The 24,352-nt window shown below is 34.9% G+C and overlaps 5 protein-coding genes across 7 annotated transcripts; 2 read left to right on the forward strand and 3 right to left on the reverse strand.

The window, feature by feature from the left end:
* Nucleotides 1-180: 180 nt before the first annotated feature.
* Nucleotides 181-3,305, forward strand: LOC141912021 (ribosome biogenesis protein NOP53-like). Its single transcript, XM_074803184.1, has 13 exons — nt 181-315; nt 666-733; nt 808-898; nt 973-1,169; nt 1,279-1,343; nt 1,468-1,560; nt 1,635-1,745; nt 1,987-2,157; nt 2,242-2,417; nt 2,491-2,557; nt 2,639-2,715; nt 2,882-2,938; nt 3,217-3,305. Exons 1-13 carry the CDS (start codon nt 197-199, stop codon nt 3,221-3,223), a joined length of 1,299 nt encoding a protein of 432 aa, XP_074659285.1. The 5' UTR covers nt 181-196; the 3' UTR covers nt 3,224-3,305.
* LOC141912014 (adenylyltransferase and sulfurtransferase MOCS3-like) lies at nt 3,023-6,091 on the reverse strand. The gene is made up of 13 exons (XM_074803173.1): nt 5,980-6,091; nt 5,652-5,811; nt 5,472-5,564; nt 5,270-5,390; nt 5,106-5,180; nt 4,896-5,013; nt 4,711-4,819; nt 4,570-4,632; nt 4,318-4,481; nt 4,071-4,118; nt 3,897-3,993; nt 3,714-3,800; nt 3,023-3,637 (listed from the first exon to the last, which is right to left on the reverse strand). The coding sequence occupies exons 1-13, from the start codon at nt 6,085-6,087 to the stop codon at nt 3,486-3,488; spliced, it is 1,395 nt and encodes a 464-aa protein (XP_074659274.1). The 5' UTR covers nt 6,088-6,091; the 3' UTR covers nt 3,023-3,485.
* Nucleotides 6,092-6,528: 437 nt separating this feature from the next.
* Nucleotides 6,529-7,073, forward strand: LOC141914946 (histone H3.3-like). Its single transcript, XM_074806297.1, has 2 exons — nt 6,529-6,819; nt 6,948-7,073. Exons 1-2 carry the CDS (start codon nt 6,529-6,531, stop codon nt 7,071-7,073), a joined length of 417 nt encoding a protein of 138 aa, XP_074662398.1.
* A 540-nt stretch (nt 7,074-7,613) lies between these two features.
* LOC141907008 (mechanosensitive cation channel TMEM63B-like) lies at nt 7,614-20,936 on the reverse strand. Of its 2 annotated transcripts, XM_074796545.1 has the most exons (24): nt 20,797-20,936; nt 19,629-19,819; nt 18,593-18,675; nt 17,845-17,877; nt 15,656-15,758; nt 15,361-15,398; nt 15,106-15,245; nt 14,836-14,996; nt 14,347-14,420; nt 14,183-14,263; nt 13,895-14,105; nt 13,393-13,652; nt 13,145-13,298; nt 12,941-13,047; nt 12,769-12,855; nt 12,624-12,680; nt 12,389-12,551; nt 12,081-12,186; nt 11,818-11,985; nt 11,579-11,694; nt 10,640-10,735; nt 9,813-9,896; nt 9,368-9,406; nt 7,614-9,288 (listed from the first exon to the last, which is right to left on the reverse strand). In XM_074796545.1, the coding sequence occupies exons 2-24, from the start codon at nt 19,779-19,781 to the stop codon at nt 9,154-9,156; spliced, it is 2,649 nt and encodes an 882-aa protein (XP_074652646.1). In that variant the 5' UTR covers nt 19,782-19,819; nt 20,797-20,936; the 3' UTR covers nt 7,614-9,153. The 2 variants fall into 2 exon arrangements, with proteins under 2 accessions (XP_074652646.1, XP_074652654.1); XM_074796553.1 differs by lacking the exons at nt 9,813-9,896; nt 10,640-10,735.
* Nucleotides 20,937-21,317: 381 nt separating this feature from the next.
* On the reverse strand, nt 21,318-24,316 carry LOC141903631 (acyl-CoA 6-desaturase-like). 2 transcript variants are annotated; one of them, XM_074791846.1, is made up of 10 exons: nt 24,177-24,316; nt 23,663-23,755; nt 23,381-23,578; nt 23,132-23,233; nt 22,865-23,051; nt 22,717-22,793; nt 22,524-22,621; nt 22,255-22,431; nt 22,007-22,132; nt 21,318-21,918 (listed from the first exon to the last, which is right to left on the reverse strand). In XM_074791846.1, the coding sequence occupies exons 1-10, from the start codon at nt 24,240-24,242 to the stop codon at nt 21,855-21,857; spliced, it is 1,188 nt and encodes a 395-aa protein (XP_074647947.1). In that variant the 5' UTR covers nt 24,243-24,316; the 3' UTR covers nt 21,318-21,854. The 2 variants fall into 2 exon arrangements, with proteins under 2 accessions (XP_074647947.1, XP_074647939.1); XM_074791838.1 differs by having other exon boundaries at nt 24,067-24,316.
* Nucleotides 24,317-24,352: the final 36 nt, after the last annotated feature.

The raw sequence follows: 24,352 nt of genomic DNA on the forward strand, positions 1-24,352 counted from the left end.
ATAAGAATATACGCTATAATCTGATAATACATTTCAAATGAAAATGCAAAATGACTTTTTTGTAAGATGTAAGTGCCTTATATCTATTTCGATTTAGCTCTTTTGTTGACATACGTTTTCAAAATCAAGTGTGTAAATAGGATTTTGTGGTCGTTTCGGCCTGACTTTCTCAGCAGTTATCATACATAAGGCCAAAATGGAAGCAGGCAAAAAGCAACGCGTGAATAAAAACAAGAAGAAATCCTGGCGAAAACACATCGACATCAACGATGTCGAAGACTATTTAGACGATAAACGCCTCCAGGAAAGAACTGGGTACGAATTAATGATCGTCATCTTTATTCAATCAATTTTACAGTCAATAATGTCACCCAAAATAAAAGTCAAATTAAATTTTATTGCTTGAGGTTAATGATAGTAAATAGAATCCTGAATTTATATGTATTCGCAAAATCCAACAATGGTTACAACGTCTAAAGAATTGCTGTATTTATTTTGTAAGAGGTCTAATGAGGTAGGCTATGACGTAAGTTTGCTGGGGGCATGTGTGGTGTCGCTGTCGTTTGGTAGCCTTCCATTCCAGACACAGTGTTGACTACATTGTGTTGTGAAGTAATTAATTGTATGTGTATCTTTGCTTCATATAATGTAAACTTCAATTCCAGTGGATTGGTGGCTGAAAAACCTGATGAAGCATTATTCTTTGTCGATTCTAAAAAAGCTGTTGAGAAAGGTATGGAAATCTATAAGTTGAAGTATTAAATGTTAGTAAGATTGCAACTTTGATAAATTTACTTTCAATTATAGTTTTACCAGTGAAACGCAAAAGGAAAGAGATTGGAAAACTTCGATGTTGGAAGAATCTAGAACCAGATCCAAATATCAAACCAGTTAATAGGTCAGTTTTTGGTAAATAGAAAGATGGAAGATAACAATTTACAATAGCTGGGTACAATTTTTCTTCTCTTTCAGTGGCAAAAATGTCCGAAAGAATTTTGAGAAACGTCTTTCTACTAAAGAAAAAGTAGCCCGTGAAAAAGGTATCGTCTCGAAAAAACAACTTCTAGTGGAGAGAAACAGGAAACTTTCACAAAGACTCCGTGATAGAGCATTAAAAGAAAAAACAAAAGAACTGTGCGCAACGTATGATTTATGGGAGTCTGAACCAGGTACATGTTATTAAACTTACACTTCAAACTTAAACTGTAAAAAAGATTAGTCGGTTCTATTTAGAAACTAAGCTATGTTTGTTTGCTTAAATGGTGCTTCATTTTGCAGTTGTAACTGATCCACTTCACACAGAGGAACATTACATGAGAGTTACCAAGAAAATGCCTATCAAGGTAAAACTGTACTAGATTAACCTAGATTATTTGTTTTTAGTTGACCTGCAACTAGGCCTATATATCATGTTTGGGACCTTAAAAATATTTCATCATGTTATTTTATGATTTTAATGTTTTACAGTATCCACTGATGAGGAAAAAGCCATCAGCAATAGATGCAGTCGAAGTGGCCCATCCTGGTGCATCTTACAATCCATCATATGAAGACCATAAAGTAAATGAAAAGACTATTGATTGTCTAGTGCACCCATGTTATAAATTTACCTCTATCATTCATTTTACTTTTAGGAGCTCATTGATTTGGCTGTTCAAAGAGAAATTCAAAAGAAAAAAGCTGAAATGAAAATTATTCGTGCAACAGATGCCAAAATGCCATCAAAAGCAAATGCTCCAACTGCGGTGAGTTATTATTCAAACTAATAATGATAATACTATTACTTTAAGGACTATTCTTAGATTCACTACACTTAAAGACCTTATGCAGAATTAGAACGAATGAATTATTGATCTCTGGGTTCCTGCAGCCCATAAAACTGAAAATCTGTGAACTCCATATTTAAGGGGAAAAAACTGGATGTTTTTCACCCAAATGTGATCATTAGGATAGAACAGTAAATCTGGTGAATATTAATATATTTAGGAGACTTGGTTGAAAGAAATGAGTGGTGGGCTGTTTAATGATGAAGATGACGACGAAGATATGGAACACACCCCGGAAGAGCTGGAAAAACTCTCAGTCAATCCACCAATCAGACGAGAAGATAAGAAAACTAAGACGGAACGAAATAAAGAAAAGAAACAGAAACTCAAGGTTTGAATCGCTACTCTTTAAGACTATGTTCCTGTGTGACTATATATTTGGTGTTGAGGAATGATTACATTGTTTTGATCGTAGGAAGTAGAGATGCAAATGCTTAAAGAAAAGAAGTCAAAGGATAATGAGTTTTTCCGGTTGAAAGCATTAAAGAAAGAAGTATCCGAACGTGAAAGACTGATTGAAGAGAGGAGGTTGATTAAAAAAGCAGCCCAGTTGCAGGAGCCTTATAAAACTAAAAAATTAGGGAAAATGAAGTATCCTTTGAAATAGTGACATTGCATGACTTTCTCTTGCTGCGTAAAATTTTTCTCCTTAACCAAACCGAAGATTTGAAGAGCCAGATCTGGAAGTTAAAATGACACAGGAACTTGAAGGTTCATTGCGGAAGTTAAAGGTTTGTTACCATAAATTCAGACTAATCATAACATTAAATGCGCATTTTAACTGAATAAGAAATATTTTCTTTTTGTTGTAGCCCGAGGGACATTTACTTATTGATCGTTTTAAGAATCTTCAGAAAAGAAATATCATTGAAACTAGACAAAAAGCCAAGTAAGTTTCAACTGAATAATTAGATCGATAAACTATCAGTATTACAGATTCCTCCTTTTTCGGTACCCGTCAATTCAGAAATCTAAATTTGTGAACTTTCAATAAATCTGAATTACTCTGTGGAATATTAGCAGCTATGCTTGAATTCAAGTGATTTATTTATCAGGTTTGATAGAAGATATAAACTCAAATTCCAAGAGAAGAGAAAACACAGAGAAGTTACGTGAGTATAGTTCATCCATCCTCCTTTCATTGACAAACAATTCAAACTAAACTTAGTAACAGTTTGATTTTATTTGCACAAATTCAAAAGATTTCACAATTAACAAAGAAATCAGAAAATATATCGACAGTTTTAAAACTTTATTGCAGGTAAAAATTGTGCAATTGAACTCTCTTTAAAATTAATCATCCTGTCTCCATATCATTAACAAATATCGAAATCTTTTTCAATATTTCAGCACTCATCATGGTAAAATCAACAATTTTTTCTACTTCCAGGTTATGACGATAGAGATCTAGTCACTTCCATTTTCGGTCGAATCATTAAAGTTATACCATTTATTGAAATAATAAATTGTTTAACAGCAGGTATGCGTTTCGTTTTACTTTACATGATTTTACAAAATTGACTACGTAGATCCTAAGATGAATAGGAAGGTCTTTTAAATAGACTAGGACTAGATCGAAGCTACGACTTTTTGAACACATTTTGGTTGACAACACTTGGTTTCTGACAACAGCAGTACTATTCATTTGATTCGGGATGTTCAGTATTTTGGGAAAGCTGGGTCGATGGATTCGGCCCAAGCCAATAACCCGCCTCTGATGTCCTTGAATACAGCAGGCGTAGCGCGGAGTTTGTCCTTCAAGATGTGAACAGCTCTTTGAGAATCATTTCCTTGTTTACACAAGACAAATACTAAAATATAAAAGATTGTTTAATTAGTTACTCGTCTGATGCTTAACGTGAACATGAAAATCATCTGTACAGCTACCTGACACATAGTCATCACCAAATGAGAGAATTTGTTCTTCGAGATTTGAAAGTTCTTGCTCTCCTGCAATTTTATCTATTGGAATATCTTGTTCAGTTGTTAAAGTATTGTAACAGTAAGCTGTAAGGTATCTATTCAATTTATTTGAGAGTAGAATGTTGTATTAATTCTATCGAAGGATACTGATGTGTCCATCAAGTTGACAAATATCTAATTCAACCGGGTATCGCACATCTATTAGTATATGAGGCCTCTTTTCATCACGGATTTGTTTGAATTCCTGTCAAAACAAAATAACATATACCAGTAAATATTGATTGAATGCTTATTCATGCACTTATCTGTGGTGCACCATACCTTAACAGTAATTCTTTCATCTGAATGCAACAGCCTTACACACTTAGCCTGGAACAGAAAAGCAATTTGAACAGCTTTAAAAAGCCTCTAAAATTCACTCTGCCTTACACAAGGTTTCTAAGAATTAGCCAATGATGATACCGGTAATAACAAGTGGCTGAGTCCTTAGTCTGAAGAATATGGAATGAAGTTTGCTGTGCAAGAACTATGATGTTTATTAACTGGTAGAAGATGGAAAATCACTTGCCTTATCTGAGGCACTTGCACCACAGAATTGTTCATAATCAATGAGCTGTTTTATAGATGGTCGATCACCGCAAACGACACAAGTTTTCTGTTTCAGTCGTAGTTTAATTGTTCGAAAGCTTCCATCTAAACCATCAAATAATAACAATCTTTGAGAATAAGAAGCTGTACGAAGGTTTGGGGTTAAAGAGAATAATCTTATTTGAAAATGAACATAAAGTTTTGATTCTAAGTTTTTCGACGAAAAGGATACTCCCAGTATTCGCAGCAATCTTGATAACTTCTAATGCTTGGAGGCAACCAATAACACCAGGTACTGAAAGCGTGCATTTATACAAATCTATTAGGAAACTGATCCATATTCAAGCTTGTCTACTAGTGATAACAGAATTACCTGCACCAATAACTCCGCCATCTGAGCAGTTAGTGACCGTTTCAGGGGGAGGTGGAGTGGGATACAAACATCGATAGCAAGGACCATCATCGTAATTATAAACCGTCAACTGAAAATCATCAACTATAAATGTTAAAATCAGTTCATACACTGGAACCTTCAATGGAGACAGGCTCAAAACAAACCTGTCCTTCAAATCTCAGTGCACTTCCAGAAACAAGTGGCTTCTTGGCCAAAACACAAGCATCATTGAGCAGGTAACGAGTCGCCACATTGTCGGTCGCATCAACCACTATGTCATATCTTTAATTCATTAAGGACACATGATATAAATTGATTAGTTCTATCCATGCAATTCTGAACTTAAACAATTATTTACTAAGTATAAAGGATACTGTCGTATTATGTCCAATGCATTCAGGCTGCTGAGCTGTATGTGGTAAGGTATATACTGGACGTCTGAATTCAGCCTTTAAAAAAATTCAATGAAAAAAATAATATACAGAGCTTTCTTCAGCAATTATTTAAATCATGAATTATGAATCGACAGAACTCATACTTTTTACAGGCATTTGCAGCAGACAATGATTTTGGAGAGCCAACACCACTTTCTGTATGTAAAATCTGGCGATGTAAGTTACTGATTTCAGACTCGTCATAATCAACAATTCCAAGACGTCCTACATTATACAAATTAGTCCATTCAGAAACTGCTTAATATCACACGAATTTGATACGGATTTAAGTTTGAAAGAAATTACCAATCCCAGCTGACGCCAAGTACACTGCACAGGGACATCCCAATCCACCAGCACCAACAACCAATACAGATGATTTTGATAATGCCAATTGCCCTGAAAATATTGAATCAATTATATACAATTTTAGTAAAAATTGTAATTGTCAACTGTTAGACGAAAGATACAGAAGAAAAGGAATACCTTTAACTCCTAACTCTGGTAAAATCAACTGGCGTGAATACCGTTGAATTTTCTCATTAGGTAATTTGTTACAAGGGCGCAATGAAGAAAGTGGCGTCGGTTTTCTGTGAATTTTCAACTCAGTTGAATCCACATCTGCATCTCCGTTTTTACTTTTACCCTACAAATAAAAGCTTAAATAACAAATACTTGAACTACGTATATATTAACTCGCCTTCGTCTTAGACTTAAATCTTTTTTTTGTAGCCCTATCTGCATTTCTTCATTTGTATGCTTTTAAGCTAATCCTAAAACCTGTGAATGGAAGAAATTAAATCGGGTCAGAGACCTGGTCACGAAGAAGTTCACGAAGTCGTTGGATTTCGCTGTCTTTATCCTCGATGATAGATTTTAATCGCGTATTTTCATTTAAAACTGAAGCAAGATTGTCATTCATGGGCGCGGCCATTTTCACTGGGATTCCCTTGATTATAATGACGTTATTCGCAGGAGATCCCTTCCATGCAGACGCGTGAAATCATTCAGTTTTTGGAATAATTCTCTAATTTCTAAGCCCGACTTGATATCAAGGTACCAAAAATTATCGATAACATGATTAAGGGAATCTATATTTGAATTATTTTTGATAAAAGAAAGGCTAAAAGAGATAAATATTTTTTTATGTTCATGGAAATGAGAATTAGAGTGCCAGGTGGCAGCACCTTATGGTCATCTTATTTCTCAGCAGCGGGTCGGTGTCCGAATTGATTTTCACTAACTCCACACCATGTATCAACTATTACATATGATATTCCAATTTTAATTCTATGAGAACTCAGAGACGTTTTATACCTTTTAATTCATGTGAGAACTTAATTTTGCAGGTGCATACATTACTATGGCTAGGACAAAGCAATTAACTGCAAAATTCAAACCACTCAATAAACCAGCTGTTCTTCCTTTGGCGAGCAAAAAAAAATTACTACAAACCATCGCATTAACGAAAAGAACAGGAGGAATAAAGAAATCAAAAAGACCAGGCAGAGTTGCCCTGAGGGAAATTCGACAATTTCAGAAATCTACAGAATTGTTGATAAAAAAGATGCCCTTCCAAAGATTGGTTAAAGAAATCACACACAGTATCAAACCTGATTTGAGATTTCAGAGCGTGGCATTAGAAGCCCTTCAGGTAGGGAAATTAGTGTTTTATCTCGACGATAGGGGACAACTGATTGGATTCATTTGAAAGTTCAGTCACCTTTCAAGATGTTATAATCAATTTCTAGTCTTAACAATATTGCTTTTGCTGTTTTTCAGGTTGCTGTTGAAGATTTCTTAATTGGTTTGTTTGTTGACAGCAATTTATGTGCAATTCACGCTAAGAGAGTGACAGTAATGCCTAAAGATCTTCAGTTAGCTATTCGCTTGCGCGGCAATTCGTAAGGGTTATGTCCTCTCTTCGTGATTTGTTTTGCGAGAGCATTTTCTACCGAAAAACAATTAAGTGCAATATTGTGTTTAGATCTGTTATTGTTTTTTTTCGTAATCAAAACTAAATAAAATTTCTATCATCCTTTTATTTGATTTTTTTGTGTTTTAAATCAGTTTTGTTCATCTGATTTGAACTTCTTGGTAAATTCTCGAAGGCCCCTCGCAGTGAGTATATCTCCGTGCATGCAATCGTGGATCAGACGACTAGTGGCCGCATCAGGGCCAGGCGGCTATAAATAGTTACTCCGTCTTGGGAATTTTCGTTTGACACATGAAGATCAGATCTTGGAGAATGATTACTCAGATTAGACCGTGTTCATTTTAAGAATCCATGATCAGGAATGTATATCCTGATATCCTTTTAGTCCTAAATTAGGGAAAATAGTTTTCCCAAGCAATACAGATTTTCAGTGCAACGGCGGTCAGAATTCCGAACAGAGAGCATTAGTAAGAAGAAACAATCATTAAAGAACAACAAACAACAAAATTTCGATCTTTAAATGATATATTGAAATCTCATATGATGTATTGAATGATGTTAAACATGATAAAAGAAACACGGAAGGTTTTCTGATACACCATGGATATCGATAGATTCACTGATACACATAGATATCAAACGGTTTCTTTGATACACAATGATAATCTTAGTTTGATCAGACTAAATGTATTCAAGAAAATCAAATTTGCAGTTTACACTATATTGTTAAGTATAACTTACAACTGATCCAAGGTATGGCTCTTCGTAACTTATGAAATACTGCAAGATGAAATACTATTTATATATTCTGTATATCGTACAAGTGAAAGAAATACAAATCGATGAAAATTGTGGTTGTAGATGAATTAAGTAGTACTTGTTTTAAACTCTGTTACGAGGTGTAATCAAAATAAAATTACAATCACTTTACACACACATACAAACATGAAACATCTTTACACTCATTAGGCAATGATTTTCTGACTGAAGCTATTGTTTCATTAATTGAACAATATATCTATTTTATTGCACTTATGAGTTCATTGCTTTTATCATAATTCCTAAATAGTAGCGTTTACTTGGAAAATATTGCAGAAAATATACTTCTAATGAATCGTTTTACGTAGACTCATTAAATATAGAACCGTAACAGAAATTAAAAGTTTTTTCAAAAACGTTTTTCATACATTACGTTACATCACATCAAATATCTTATACATAATCTCAAACTTAACACATTGAGTAGTTTTACTCTTTTACAACTGAAAATGTCAACTACGATGTATAAATAAACTATTGATTTATGATCTACAGTATAACTTGCTAATTCGGATCTTTCAATCCGGATTTTTCACTTAATTCGGATGAACTATTGGCCCATTTAATCTGGAACCATGTAAACTATTACCAGATATTCATAATCTGGATTTTACTTAATCTGGGCAGTCCCTTAGTCATCCAAATCGAGTCCTACTGTAGTAAATAATCAAGTAAAATAAAATTTCAATAACTAAGAACAAGATACAATAACAAGCTACTATTTGTAACTACCTAAAATGCAAATTGATTGAGATAAGACTCTGTTATAGCTCGTAATTTCTGAATTACTTGGTCCATTAAAATGAATGGGATTCAAATACCATATGGTTGGCTTATAGAGAGGATGAAGTTTTCTACTTTGTGTTGATTTAAACCTCTGAATCGTATACATGAAATATGATATCAATGTAACACACATATAAATGCTTTATTCTAGTAAAAATTAGTAATAGCATATCCTAATTCGAGAAACAAAAAACAATCATTACTTGTTCAGTATTAGATAAAGCTCTGAAATATTTTTCTATGTCTAAATATACCTCTAGTCACCCTCCAGAAAATACAGCGAGTTTACTATAGCTGTATCGTATATGTAGATATCTTGCCCCTTCTAAGACACGTATTATCTGTAGTTCATTACAATGGATTTGTATCAGACATTCTCGTTTTCAATAACATCTTGGCTATTAAAATATCTGGTCTCTTGCGATATCGTTCGGGAATGTATTCTCATCATTGCTGCTGGACTTCGTGTTCCGGTGATGACTGAGGAGTATCAACGTTTGTACCGTATGTCGAAGTTGCAGGATTAGTGACGGTTCCGTTTTGTTTAGACTTATCGTTCATAAGAACATTAGGAACAAATGGCTTAAAAACACAAAATGACAACATGTCGATTTCACCTATTTTAAGGATTGAGGTTGTTTAAAGCGTTTGCGATAAATACCTTTTGTCCATCGTGAGCTGCTTCTCTTTCGGAAAATTGCTGTAAACGTTAAAATGGGAGAACATGATTAATATGCATTAGCATTAATTTCTAAATAGAGATGATTAGCAAAACGTGATTGAAGAGCAGCAAAAAACTTCCCCTCGATCCAAAAATCAAAACAGTTAGCTTTTCTAAAATGAAAACAATTGTAAGCACTATTACTGTTATTTCATAACATTTAGCGAAAAACCAGCGGGTTATAGTCAAGGGAGGTTCTACGGTAGCGAATAGTTAGAACTGACTTCAAAAAGCTGTGTTTAAAGAAGAATTATATCGCATATGAGAAAAAAGTCGTTCAGATCAAAGACTCCCAATGTGGCGCGGGGTTGTAGGCAGTATCATTTTTCATATCAAAAACACAATCACCGAATCGAAGCCGAAACACCAGGGGGAATGTTCCTACCGGTGAAATGTAATACTCGAGTCGAGACTTGATATTTCTACAAAGGGCTGAGTTTTTAATACTAATATCTGGGGTCTCGAGTTGCTGAAATAAAATCGTTGAAAAGATTGTTATTTATCAAGTACGGTAACTATGAAATAGCTTATGTACATCAAGATGAAAAATCCATGCAAAACTCATGCATAGAATACACGTAGTAGACATGGTGACTCCTGAAAAAGATGTTCTACCGGATACAGCTAAAGATTAATAGAATCGTTATTAAGACTGGTTCTTAATGCAGGGCTACCAACCTCTAAAAAGTGCTATCAGTAACAAATTGAATTTTTTTCAGTTACATTTCATTGAAATATGAAAATGAACATTAATGTCAAAATTAATCATAAATCAACGGCAAGACACTCAGTAACATATTTCATATTTCCGTATGCATAAAACAAATCAAATCAGTATTTCTCCTTATAGAATAGTAGCAAATACTGAAAATCAGGAACAGTTGGCAGCTCTGTTAATGTACATGGTATAAAACACTGACATGCTTTCAATAACATGAACACCTTATTTGTACGGACATAATAACTAGGCTACATTGTGACATATACAGACATACCCGGTACTTTGTCTAACTAGGATTTAGTTGATTTGATTATCGGAAATTACTTGTTATTGCATGAACACGCCTTATGAGACTGTTAGACTTTGTTTCTACAAGTGCTAATGGTAAGTCAAATGTTATTAGATTTCATCCAAAGCGGCAGCACCACAAGAGTCCCATTATAAAATAGGACCACATGATAGCATAAAATCCTTAGTGAAAGACATCGAACCTGTATCTCTAAATCACAGTCTAATTCAACCTCATCATCATCATCAACATCCACATCATTTTCATATAGATGTATTACCTCTCTCTGTGAGCAGCGCTGTAAATAAACATTCCAAATGAAAGTGTGAAATGAGTTGAGCAGAACTGACCATAAAAAACAGGTGGAAAGATCCTTAGAAACCGTCAGTGAATCTTTGCTTAACCCAAGCAGGGATTTTGGCTCTTACGAAACTTTACATTGAATTAGATAAAACAACCAGTCTTATCTATCCATTAAGACACCAATAGGAATCAGTTATTCAGTTACCATCATTTTATTCGATTTCATATATTTATATAACAAAAATACTGTGAATAAATTTTGATTTGAATCTCCGTAACCATTCCATTACATTTATATATGTTTGATACCCTTCAAGATCAAGCCCCGCTTTTCAGCATAGTTTGTGCTAGATATTACCTCCTTAATTAATGTATGTTGATTTATCAAAGGCGTCCAACACTGAAATGCACATTATTCTTTATAATCTGATATAAGTTTGTCGTTAGTTGGAAATATAATGGACCAAGGCATTGGCATTTCATCCAAAAAGACCACCAAATATATATATCATATCATATCATACAGCCATCACCACCAACTGTCTATTTTTCTCATCTAATGAAACTAAGAGGAGGGTTTTTCTATTTTGTATTGAGAAGCATCATGTAGGTATACAGGGAAAACTAAGCATTTTGTCAGAAATATGATCAATGAAAACACACAGATAAAACAGCAGCCATAAAAACCATGGCCCAAGATAATTGGGGATCAGAAACACTAGTCATGAAAATCAAAGCAAGACCAAAGTATATTTGAATAAATATGAGTGCTCAAGACAGTTGAAATGTGATTTCAAAAAATAACTGCTATGGTTACAAACACGCACGGTTGTCTTACCTTATATGTTATTGGACTCAATCCCTTGAACCAGCCAAAGAATACTCGGCCAAAGAAGATGATAAGTGTAACAAACAGAGCAATCATTGAGAACACTGATAAACCATGCATTTGTTCTGAAATGATAAGTTAGATTATGACTAGAAAAAATATCCCATCTTAGAAAATGTCATATCATTGACATTTGTAGGATGACAAGATAATTCGATGACGTAATTAAGAGTGTTTAAAATAATTACCTGATCTCAGCACAGAGAAGAAGACAACATTAAACTGTAGAAGTATAATAGCAACGATCACAAAGTTAATAGCACTAGCGTGTATATCTTTATCAATGCGTGACGGCCCATAGGCAAAATATATGTTATATCTATCTACGACATGTTTCAAACATAGATAAACTAAACCTGAAATTGTAAATAAATAAAAAACAATACAGTGATTTATTCAATTCAGTTCCAAATTCATTTGTATATTTTGATGTGTATATTTAGTTACTTACCGAATGGTACAATCAGAGGACATGGAATGCTGTAAACTATGATTACAGCAAAAATACATAACATCCATGCATATTCACATCCAAACTGAAACTGCCAGATAATGGCCTGCAATATAAAACATATAATCAATCCTATATGAATAAAGCATTTGATCATATCACAGTAGAAAACTTCAAATTCAGAATTGATCAGGTCGCTAAACCATTGGACTGATAGAAAAACAAGAACAATTTTGACACATCTCCAAAATCTAAAATTTACAATGGTATTATTTTGTCTAATAGCGTATAGTGTATTGACGTGTTACCTTTCTGACAGCAGTTTTCTCTGCAGCTGATCTAGCGGCGAGTAGTCTTATTGCGTACATGAATAACTCAGGAAATCTAATCAATTCGAGTCCAGTTCCGATGAACGCCGATGTTATGACGTAATTGACAAAGAATGCACCGTTTCCAGGAAGAAATACACACCTTAAATACAATACATCATTAACATCATAAATATATATGTTGCAAATATGACCTCATTGAGTTAATACTTACTGCCATCTGAATTTTCGATCTTTATCTTTAACTGCCCACTCAAAGAATGCTTTGGCACTGAAATTAATCGGTAAAATTGGACTTCAGTATATTTTGAAATCAGCACAAGCCTAACAAGTCTATGATTGAACATAGTGACACAAACCTAGTTAATCCTAATGATGGTAATATAACCACCATTACTAGAAGGAACAAAAATGTCTTCCTCATCACAGCATGATGTTCTGCAGTTCTGAGAAATAAATGGCAAAATTATCAACAGCTCAAGACATTTATCAAACTTCACTTCAGTAGATTGTTACTGGTTTCAAACATACCTGGTCCAGTGGCCGATGAACTGATCTGAGTAATAAACAATCTGCGGTAATAAAGCTGCAAATGTCCACAATATCAAAGTTGGTACGAATTGAACAAGGATTGCACTCTGAAACAATATCAAAACGAATACCGGGTACAAATCCTATACATCTAATTCTACTACTTTAAGGAAGAGACATTAATTTCTCGATTGAAATATTTACATGAGTCTCTTCAAGACCTTTTCTGATGTGGATTTCATCGAGTGAATTCATTATGATAGTTGGAGTACTTAGGAAGAACAGCAAGAGAAACACGATAAGATTGATTAGAATAGCTTTAATCCACCAAACTATTGGATCCACTGCCAGGTTCTCCCTGAAATAGATGACAGGATTTTATAAAGATCAGTGCATAACAAGAGTTCAATGTTGATTACTGCACGAGAAAAATCTTGACACGGAAATTTTACCAATATATGTTATCCGGGGCAGGAGCATATTTCACAGACCAATCAGTGACATCTAATTCACGACCAATACTCGATGAATGTGGATTACTTGAAGCTTTACACGAAGCACGGAAGTCGTTGTAAATCTGTGCAGCCATGTGATCCTCTTCAAACGTTATAAACGCAATTCCCAGAGCATCTTGAAATGCATTCACTTTCTCGTCCTCGCATTTCGCCTTTAGTTGCGCTTCTTCATCCCCGTAGTAGTTTATTGCATCTACCTAGATACGATTCATTAAATACAAATCCACCATGAGCAACAACCGGTATACAACAATAAGACATAAGTCATTTAAGCCAAAGAAATCCGAATTTTTTGGAGGCTTCGAGAAAAATCGTTGGGAGCTAGGGAGAAACCTAATGGTGTCGAGTTTCAGATAGGGCTTTGTATAGATATCTAATATAAACTAAACCAGTTTGGTCGATGACCATTCCCATCATCAAGAGATATTGACAAACTTACTTGTCTCGCGCAAGCTCTACAACAACAGCACAGTTTACTACACATATTCGGTTTAGTGACAGTTTCACCGTCTTCATTGACAGCAGTATCCTCCGTACACGGCTCACAACAACAACATAACTGACCGAAATAATACGGTCTGATCATCGGACGAATACCGGTTTTATTGTAAATCATCTCCGAATTCTGCCGTCCTTCTGTAGCAAAATTTCTGAAGAAAACAATGCGGTTTCTAGATCACGATGCCCATAGTAGCATATATACATAGATTTACAACATGTGACTGACCTATCTTTATCAAGTTTAACTAATCTAGTGATGTTGTACGCAAACTGGACATCCTGAATAACAGCTTCGGGATATGCTTCCCTAGAAATGTAAAAACATTCACTCATTTGCATGAAAATCTATAATACTCCATGAATCAATTAATTTCATCACTGGATTCTTACTGAAAGTGTTGCAAAATCACATTCTTAAAACACTGATCTTTAGGTATGTGTGAAACCATCAAAGTACGCGTAGCCTAAAAAATATAATAAATAAACTGATTATAGGCCCTATTCATATTGTAAATATGGGTAGTTGTTAATTTTCAAGGATGAATTTTGTTTTAGTTGCAATTCTGTTTTAGCTTTATCGATCATTCGACTCTTTACCAAAAATGAAATGAGCTGATTTTCTTAGCTTATTATATAACCTGCGTATGCATGAATTCATACGGTGAAATTACATTTTGAATAATTAATTGTAAAATCCAGAGCATAATGCCTCAGGTGTTGCTCATTGTTACGAACGACGAGGTATGATTAGCCAGCAGTGCAGTCTACATGTCTGTAGTCACATTTCAATTCAACTCTTTATGGTATCTACAAAGTAATTTACACAGCCGCACTTCAGCGTTCCGACAGATAATAAGGTTTCACATTCTCGACGCATACCTGTTCGTCTTCCTCGTAGTTAAGGTTGACGGAAAAGTGTCGCATCATATACACGGCTATTATTAGAAACAGAACGGCTAGTACGGCGTGTACCCACAGATAGGGCGATCCAGATTCCACATTACTGATAGTCGTGTGTCCGAATGTTTGATCATTACCCTCTGGAAAAGTAGATATTAAAATGTATATACATCGAAAAACTCCGGACAATAACTCGGGTATTTGGGAGTAATACCCGAATACCCGGCGGATCGAACCCCGAAAACTTACCCAAATCTCCCATGAAGTTGACAGGCAACACAACAGCAATGGAGAACACACATACAATTGCTGTATAGAGTATCAAGTATCGTTGGAAAGACAAATATTGAACTGCATCTTTACCACTTTTCCGTTGAATATGTTCATCCCTATAAATTTAAGTAACACCGGTATAAGTCAGTATGAAAATCATATTTTATTATATATCATCACGACACCGAACGATAAATAGATACAGAATAGATTGAGAAGAAACATTCTTACTTAATTCTGAAGAAAGCTACTATCCACGAACAGAGACCCTGAAAAGGTGAAGCAGTGTGTCGTTGTTAATGACTCGAAATTACTAATACATCGATAAATAATGCTTTGTATTAAATCTACAACATTTATTGGATTTTCTGTGATACTTAGTGACAGTGTGGAAGAATCATTAACTGGATGCTTGTGCAAGCTATTATAGGCTCTTAGCAGATAAAACCGTCACATAAATATTGAGATAGACCAGTTATTCCTGTGAGAAAGCTTTCTTTGATTCATCGTAGGAGTGACATTTTACCTTATCTTGTAGTCGAATGTTAGTATCTAAAGATTCTTGCGAGCCCACATTCACCGTTTGGGGATTTCCACCTTCATGATCTCCAAAAAATAGCTGAGTCCATCTGAAAATATCGTATATACAAATGAATTGTTTCATATACAGACACGAGTTGTTTTTTGGAAGACGCAACGAAGGTTTTTCTAATAATTAAAATGTTGAATAAATGAACGAGGGAATAGATTTCCAAAGGGAGAAAATTATCATTCATGAAAGCGTTTGACAATGGGAACATTAGTCATAACAACCCTTCAGCTATTGGAGATATGGATATTACATGGTAATAAAACCATCACATGCAGCCTTATGTTCAGTAGTACAATGCACGACAGTATAGTGTCAACAGCAGGAGGCTTCTCGAGACAAAATCATGAACAGAAACAAAAATACATAAACCTCCTCCTTAAAGTGTTTTTGATAGAATTCATAGATTCTATTGCTCGAGTTGAAGACAAAACACGACATTCATTACAGAGCAATCATTGATTGCTCCCAAACATTCTCAGATTCTACCTCATAAACGTATTAGCATTTCACGCACATACACAGGCAATCTGATAGACATTCATCAAGCATCAATCCGCTGATTGGATTGTTTTCAGGCTATCTTCATATTATCAAATGCCATCCGTCAATATTATCATTCTTACTAATTGCCTTAATACAGTCAAATTAGAACAGCGCTCGTAGCTGTCATGCTGATATCTGACTTCAAACCAGACACATCTCGAATTAAATATCTAAGAACTGTCTGAATATGAAAAATACGATGGTCTAGACATTAGTCTCAGCCACTTGATTGAAAAGAGATATTTGAAACTCAGAGGATTTTCACCTGGAGAACCTTGAGCCTTAGATTACAGGAAATATCACTGCTCAAATAAGTTTTACTGAGATGTGTCATCTCAGGATCAGTGTATCCGATCTTAGATGGATCATCCTCCCTCTGCAGGGACTCGAACCTGATGGCATCGCTACACTCAGCCACGGCACGAACCCCTGCATCAGTAGACCGGGTGCGCAGGTACATGCGCAGCTTTCCGAATGAAAACTGGCGGCACCAATCAGATTGCTCGTTGTATAATCGTTGAGGCAAATTTCAAGGAAGAACTATAAATGGGAAAACCCGGGCTAAAATAAAACGGGACTTCTGATTGGCTAAAAATCACATCATCTGAACTGCGCATGTATCTGCGCACACGGTCGATTATGGCAGGGCCGTGCCGTGGCAATCTCGATGCCATCAGGTTCGAATCCCTGCCGGGGAGGATGTAGATGGATAGGCCTGTAACGAGATCATGATAAATTCATAACAACTACCTGGTAGTTAATAATTTTGAAGTAATAATGAATAATTCAACGAAACAACGAAAATAATACGGATTATTTCAATGAATCACACACGTACTCAGCGTTATTGAATTTTCATCATTTCGTGTAAACGAACAATTGGTATGAAACACTTCAACGCAAGCAGTGTGCATTTGCCATAATCAATATGCCATAACCGAACGTTCTTAACGGTTAGTCGTAACTGTTCAAAAGTCATTTAGCTATTGTGAGTTTACAGCAAATCCACTTAATCCATTCAGTTGGAATAAGGGCAAATTCAGTCTAGAATCTGAAATATGTCCTATCCATTATCTCAGTAAATTTTAATTGTTAAGGTGTCTAGAATACCAATCTGGATTAAGTAGATTTGATAGCGAATGTAAGCAATACCCGGCGAGCATGAAAATTTGATTAAATAGCAGCTCTTGAATCATGCTACGTGAACCCTGAACTAATAGAATGACGCATCTACCATCAGAGCAATAGCATCACAGAGCAATAGTCAGCCAGCGATAATACCATGTATAGAAAGTCTATGATAGAACCTTTCAGTACAACTAAATAGGATAGCGAAAATTCCTGTCAGAATAGTCAAATTCCATTTGAAATCACAATGTTTTAGGTGCTTCTGAAAACCCACCATGCATAAAATTACCAGCAGCCTAAACAGACAGAGTGATTGCAAATAGTGAGTATGGGAATCTATCACTCTAAGGAATTGAAAAGGAATTCATCATTAATCTAAGCATTTTTTAGTAAACACCTCGAACCCACAACGCATCCATGGTTAAAATAAATGATAAACAATTTTTTCATACACATTATATTTTGACGTCCCGTATAACAGACTCCTGAAAAAAGAAATAAGATGGATAGAAATTCTAATGTGTCCCAAACTCATTCAACTGGTTCAAACCGTGATAATTCATTGACGTAGCAATAACCAGTAGACGTAACACCTGTTTATGTGTTTGTTGTAGTAACAGATGTTTTGCTATACCTAGAACTATATACGTGTAAAATAATTGAAATGGCTGGAAACAACTTTAGGATTCATCGTACGCATCAAAATTCCATGAGCTATAAATAAATGATCCATAATGATCTCTGCAGATGAAATTCAATATTTGGTAATGATCTATTTCGCTGAATGAATACTACGATAGATCTCTGATAGATCTCAGCTCATGCACTTAAGTCAAGTCAATAATTGAATTCAGAGAGCACACTCAGGTGGCTGCGTGTACAAATAATCGGCACGATGCTTGAAGCGCAGCCGAGCAGTACTGAACCAACAGAAAATCAAACAAACTATGAAAATATAAATCAATATAATGCCAATAAACTGGTGTTAAAAACTGTGGTAATTTCAATGGTATTCAAACAGTAAACGGTCTCTAGATATTATAACCATTCCCAGGGTTCAATCCTTAAACAACGTGGTATCAGCCATAACTACTGGTATGGCAATAGAAATAGATATTGTAATATTTCATTTGTAACCCAAACCCCGGTAGGCCTACTATTTGCTACATGATGATGATGATGATGATGATCTATTCCTACCTTTCCTCATTTCGACTGACGAGGGCGATTCGACCGTAATCCCACGCAATCTTACGCAATATCGAAAATCCAAATAGCAAAACCTGAAAGTATGTACAATAAGTTATTATGACAAATGACCATGCATAACATATAATCATCATATAAAAAATGAGTTTCAAACAGGATGTTATAATTAATGCCAAACGAAGGACAGCCCAATAAAAAGCATGAATGCTTGCTTGATGCATCATTGGATGACACACAGAATCATGGTAAACTGTTTAAATCTTAAATGAATCGATTGCAGTTGAAGGTTTAATTTTTTTATTTTGCCATTCTATTGGAATGAGGCACAGAAAGCCACATTTCATGAGCCCCCTAAAATTGTCTTCAAGTTGCCCTGTTTTAAGGCCAAGATCGATAAATCTGAAAACAAACTGACTGCCTTCTTAGGTAGATAATAAATATCAATGTTTTCATCAGGCCAAAATTCAAAAACTGCAATGGATCCACACCCCTCTTTTGGATATAACAAAATTCACCATAAAATAAACAGTGAAATATTCCCTTTTTCCCTCCTGAATCTCTTCCCTGGATCTATCCCTGTAGGTTCATTTCGTTGTGCGGTCTTTTGATTGTATTCGACAGAAATGGGTTGAAAAATTTGATGAATCAGTCGTTTTAATTATCTAAATACATATTATTAAAAGCAAAATTTAAGTAGGCGCAAATTCTTCATTCCTGTATAATGGTCAAGGCGTAGGTCAATGGTAGCATTTTGAACTAAATAGCTTAAATTCCGGAACATATGTACCAGTAAATGAAATCAATATCGAAAACAAATTGTTAAACCATCAACAATAACGACGATAATTATTCAATACATCAGGCCTACAGAGAGCTTTCAATGAATATTTAATGTGTACGCCTCTCACCCGCTATCCAACTGAGCTATACACAAGAAATTGTAAGAGCTCATACCAATTAGGCTTATGAAAAGTTGTTGCATCAATCGAATGTCTTCACTCAGTGTGAATCGCTTATGGAAACTTACCGTCCATCCAATTACATTGAGTATCAGCGTTTGAGGTATTCCTTCATAACCACCATACAGAATAACCGTTCGATTTTGTGAATAGTATCGGTCACATTTCACATTAAGCCCCCCTTTAGTAATCGTATGTAATGACGAATTGAATACCGACATATTTAAGCATCAAATCAAATCCATCGTCAATAGTCAGCCTAAAAAGTACGATAACCGGTTATTCAATAGCAACATGCTGAAAATAAGAATAACAGGACCACTGTTGTCCCTCTGTCTCTGAATGAGAATGGGTTTCTAGGTGACCATTTCTAATACAAATAACAGAAAGGCCTAGGCCTACAATCAAAGTTAGAAAGAAGGGAATATGATGAATGAATTAAAAAAGATTTTGGGGTACCAGGGTATTGAGTGCTCGACTATTATAGGTCTCTTGAATACATGTATTATGTACTGGTATTGAAAGGATACATGATCAATGGGTGAAATCTACAAGTACTGATGGAGTTAGGTCTAAATAGTTAATATGGCTGTAATTCTGAATGGATGAATATTTTATGTAAATGGTTGAACAGGTTAATACACCAGAAATGGAAACCAATGTACCATCAACAGAGCATGATGGTTAAATCAATATACACGTAGTAGCTCTCTAGTTTCCTCAATACTTTACCAGTACTCTGCAATACAGGCCCTGTAATATAATCAATACGAAAGAGGGCTGTAGTAAATCCATAGGCCTATCCATGAACAAAAATGACATGCATAAGATATTTTCTTATGAATTCAGTAGCCAAAAGGGTGGCGAGTGGGAAGCAATTAATTTAGTTAGTTACCTAATCCTTGGTGGTAAGCTTTTTATATAGGATGGGCATGTGGTTTGTGAAAATATCCTATCGTGAAACTAAACCACAGACAGGTTACTGACTACAAATAATTAAGCCCTAGGCCTAGGCAGTGCATGCGCTCCCCCTACTAGGCTATAAAATTCCCCTAAAACTGAATTCAAGCAGCAGAAAAAATCTCTGTCTACCGGTACGGTAGGCTAGAAATGTAGGTGATGATACCTAAAAGATTAAGAACAAATTCAATGTAGTCTAAAACTAAAGGCCAGTTAGTTAGTTACCTAATCGTTGTTGGTAAGCTTTTTATAATCAGATAGGCTTTACCAACTCACCAAGTTTATGGTCTATCAATCAACCCACAGCCATCATCCTTACATCCTTGTCATTACAATATAGACCTCTGTGTACTTTCTGTTTCTGTACGGTAGAGTAATGTAATAAGCAGGTAAAGTGTCTGTGCTGTCATATAGGTTATATTCGATTGTCCAATCCATAGTCACGATAGTATCTATATATTTTCTTTCAATTTCCAGATAAAATTTCAAATACTCAGATTAACTAATCATTGAATCTAAATGTATGAGGTGGCCAAAATGTCTTCGAATGAGAATTTTTTTATCATTTCAGTATTATGAACGTAAGCATGCTATTGGAGAGGTTTAATCGAATATGCTGTTAGTTCTCAATTCCAATTTTAGATGGCAGCACCTCCTTGAAAGGCCTATTATCAGTGATCTACCTCAGTAAAAAGATTATTATGCACTTCTTGAAAAAATACGTCCAATAAATGAACAAAAATATGATACATAAATCAGTTTTTATTGGATCATAAAAAAACATCAAAATCCCCTTAATGAAGATCCTGTGAGATCAGAGAAACAATTGATATTCATGCAGAGAATTCTTGGAACGTGCAAAAAAGGACCAATGCCTTTATAGCACATAAAATGAGAACACATTATTGTAAAGCATGAGCAATTAATTAGATGTAGAAGATATGACAAAGTTACTCTTGATTAGATATCACAGTTGAGGGTAAATATAGATGGCTTTTGATGCAGAAAATACAACATTGTCTACAAAACTGTCATGATTTTTCAAATACAACAAATTATATAAAAGTTTATTGAAAATATAAATAAAACAGTATTTCTCAAGACAATTATATCTTATAGATGAACCATTTAAACTATGATAAAACTTATCATTTTGAAACATACAATAAGGTGCAGTGCAATGCTTTGAAGGTTAAATAGAAAAGTTACCCCAAAAATGTATTATTTGTTGTATACCAGTCATTCATTCATTCTTTCATTCATTAAATGTGTGAAAAATAAATCATACAAAAACAATCGTTTCAACTTAATCAATTATTTCAATAGAAACTTTTTTAGCCTGAGCTAATATCCATATGGTAGGCATCATACCACAATTCTCCTGATTTCTTCAAAGATCTGAACAGAAAACATGAAATACAATAATGAACATTGTTGATACATGAATATCAATTTCGAATACAATTTAATTAATGATTCAACTCACCTAACAATATCACTGAAAGCTGTGAAAAGTGACTTGCTTTGATAATCCAGATTGTGCTTGTGACAAATCGATTTGACTAGAGGTTGTATCTTATGATAATTGTGCCTCGGCATTGTGGGAAATAAACTGAATTAAAACAAATATTCAACATAAGACGAGATCACAATAATGAAATAAACATAAGCAGTTAATGCTGTTGTGAAATTCTCTAATCTATATGATAGAATTGGGCTATGAAGAATACTTACTGGTGCTCGATCTGAAAGTTAAGATGTCCGGTAAACCAATCATTGAACAAACCAGGATCGACATTACAAGTTGATTTGAGCTGAAGCGTTAACCATTCTCTGTTTGTATCTTTGTCGATATCCATTGGTATATGATTCATCTGTGTCACCCAGACAAACCAATTACTCTCTAAAGTTCTACAAATTGACCGGTACAACCAATTCATAAGTTTTTTATCATTTCAATTGACTAGTGGAGATAGTATGTCACTTCTAAAAGGATAACTCACCGAAACAGCATGTAGAACCAGAAAGCTCCCCATCCACCCATCAGAGGACCATACATGGAGAAATGTTTCACAAAGAAAGACATCATCCACATAAAATCCTATACAAAAGATATAAACCAGACAAACTTGAATGACTCATGACCTATTTAGATGCACCCAACAGGGGTGAATGTCAAAAAATCTTAGTACTAACCCACAAATTTTTCCTTTTCCAGATGAAGAAAAGATTTTCATAATGAAAATAGACAGGCAGTAGAAGTGGTGGTCCCACTAAAATACAGGAATTACATATGACACAATGAAACAAACTGATATAGGCTTAGGTCATTACTGGTACTCACATCCAAAGAAGTATTCATGTTGCCGTTGATAAGGCATAAATCCTTTTTTCTTCTTAGCCCAATTAATTGGCATTTTATCTCCAAGAAGGAACATATAGGGTATATTTATATCAGGATCTTTACTCATCACATTAGGTTTTGCATGATGTTGAAAATGACGGAAATTCCACCAGTGAGAAGATGCTCCCTAAAATAACATTGAATCATAATCTATTGGTAACAAAAGCAGTAAGCAGACAATACTGCAAGATTTCATGTATAACAAACCTTCAATGTCCCTATTACAAACTCATGAGCTAGATGATTAAGTTTAGAACTAGGAAACACACTTAGGTGCCCATAATCATGCTGAGACCAACCAGCTTGCGCCTACAAAACAATTTAAATACATTTACCATGATAAGCCATTTATTTACAACATAGAACCAATAAACCAATGCTCAAGGTAAGAACAAAAAGAAGGGAAAGCATAATTTTTTAGATAAATCATTTGTTTTTCAAATGTTTGTTACTGACCTGAACAACAGTGAGTAGAAGAGCGGCAGAAATATAAGGGAACCAGCTGGTACCATACCAGACTATAATTGCATAGGCTAGCAGTTCTAACAATAATATATGGACTATATGTAATAAATAGAACCAGATATTTGTTTTGAAAAGTTGCATTTCTTCAGCAGTTTTACGTAGTTCTCTAAAATCTTGGCTTATTTCAGACTGAAAAAAGATAGAGAGTGTATAAAGAAATAAGAATGAATTTCAATGTATCACATTAAAGATAAGATTTAATCTTAATTTTACCTCAGGTTCAGTCTCTTTCAGTTCACCTATCAGAAGACTTTTGAGGAATTTTTTCACATGATCCTTGTCATCGTGGAATGCAATCCAGGCAGCCTGTGAGGAGGAAAATCAAGAGAACATCATCAATGTGATTTACTGGCACAAGTGCGTATATCAGCTAACCCTAGGCTTGGTGCAATTAGGCCTATAATGACGAATGATTAAACTGAGCCGGGCATCTCCCAAACTAGTCTGAATACCAGTCGTTGTTTCCAGTTCCCTACAACCTTTTGTTGTTGTGATGCAGAACGACGGCTAATTAGGTACTAGATCACTCCCAAACCAACACTTCCAATTTAATTCCCAAAATTGAAGTGTCAAAATGGTCTATTGATTGACATCAGGATTCCACATAAAAAAATTACCGTGGCATCTTCTCCAGCATAATGACTGATAATTCTAGCACCTCCAGGGTGTTTTTTACACCACTTTGAAATATCATAAACCTTGCGGTCAATTATCAGCCACTTGTCACCTTCGCTGTTGTGTTTGCTGATCTCATTTCGGTCATAAAGCGGTAGGTTCCTTGATGCAGAACCATTTACCGCATTTTCCATCTTCATAAAGGTGTTTATCGGATAGAGGTGAACATTAAACTGGACTTTCTTTCCTGGATGACAATATATTCAATTCAATTCAAGTTTAATTTAA

Source organism: Tubulanus polymorphus, chromosome 1 (genome assembly GCF_964204645.1).
Source record: "Tubulanus polymorphus chromosome 1, tnTubPoly1.2, whole genome shotgun sequence".
Classification (NCBI taxonomy): domain Eukaryota; kingdom Metazoa; phylum Nemertea; class Palaeonemertea; order Tubulaniformes; family Tubulanidae; genus Tubulanus; species Tubulanus polymorphus.

What these genes read in the sequence shown, in the direction of transcription:
- LOC141912021 (XM_074803184.1), top strand. Translation starts at nt 197, where the DNA reads ATGGAAGCAGGCAAAAAGCAACGCGTGAATAAAAACAAGAAGAAATCC. An exon ending in CGCCTCCAGGAAAGAACTGG is followed by an intron (nt 316 to 665) that starts GTACGAATTAAT and finishes CTTCAATTCCAG; the next exon opens with TGGATTGGTGGCTGAAAAAC. An exon ending in AAAAGAAACAGAAACTCAAG is followed by an intron (nt 2,158 to 2,241) that starts GTTTGAATCGCT and finishes TTTTGATCGTAG; the next exon opens with GAAGTAGAGATGCAAATGCT.
- LOC141912014 (XM_074803173.1), bottom strand. Translation starts at nt 6,087, where the DNA reads ATGAATGACAATCTTGCTTCAGTTTTAAATGAAAATACGCGATTAAAA. An exon ending in CTTGGCGTCAGCTGGGATTG is followed by an intron (nt 5,391 to 5,471) that starts GTAATTTCTTTC and finishes TGTATAATGTAG; the next exon opens with GACGTCTTGGAATTGTTGAT. An exon ending in GATTGCTGCGAATACTGGGA is followed by an intron (nt 4,482 to 4,569) that starts GTATCCTTTTCG and finishes ACCTTCGTACAG; the next exon opens with CTTCTTATTCTCAAAGATTG.
- LOC141914946 (XM_074806297.1), top strand. Translation starts at nt 6,529, where the DNA reads ATGGCTAGGACAAAGCAATTAACTGCAAAATTCAAACCACTCAATAAA. An exon ending in TGGCATTAGAAGCCCTTCAG is followed by an intron (nt 6,820 to 6,947) that starts GTAGGGAAATTA and finishes GCTGTTTTTCAG; the next exon opens with GTTGCTGTTGAAGATTTCTT.
- LOC141907008 (XM_074796545.1), bottom strand. Translation starts at nt 19,781, where the DNA reads ATGTCGGTATTCAATTCGTCATTACATACGATTACTAAAGGGGGGCTT. An exon ending in GCCCCGGATAACATATATTG is followed by an intron (nt 13,299 to 13,392) that starts GTAAAATTTCCG and finishes CATCTATTTCAG; the next exon opens with GGAGAACCTGGCAGTGGATC. An exon ending in TCCTCTGATTGTACCATTCG is followed by an intron (nt 11,986 to 12,080) that starts GTAAGTAACTAA and finishes TTACAATTTCAG; the next exon opens with GTTTAGTTTATCTATGTTTG.
- LOC141903631 (XM_074791838.1), bottom strand. Translation starts at nt 24,264, where the DNA reads ATGAAGATGGAAAATGCGGTAAATGGTTCTGCATCAAGGAACCTACCG. An exon ending in TGAAAGAGACTGAACCTGAG is followed by an intron (nt 23,579 to 23,662) that starts GTAAAATTAAGA and finishes ATCTTTTTTCAG; the next exon opens with TCTGAAATAAGCCAAGATTT. An exon ending in TTCTACTCACTGTTGTTCAG is followed by an intron (nt 23,234 to 23,380) that starts GTCAGTAACAAA and finishes ATTGTTTTGTAG; the next exon opens with GCGCAAGCTGGTTGGTCTCA.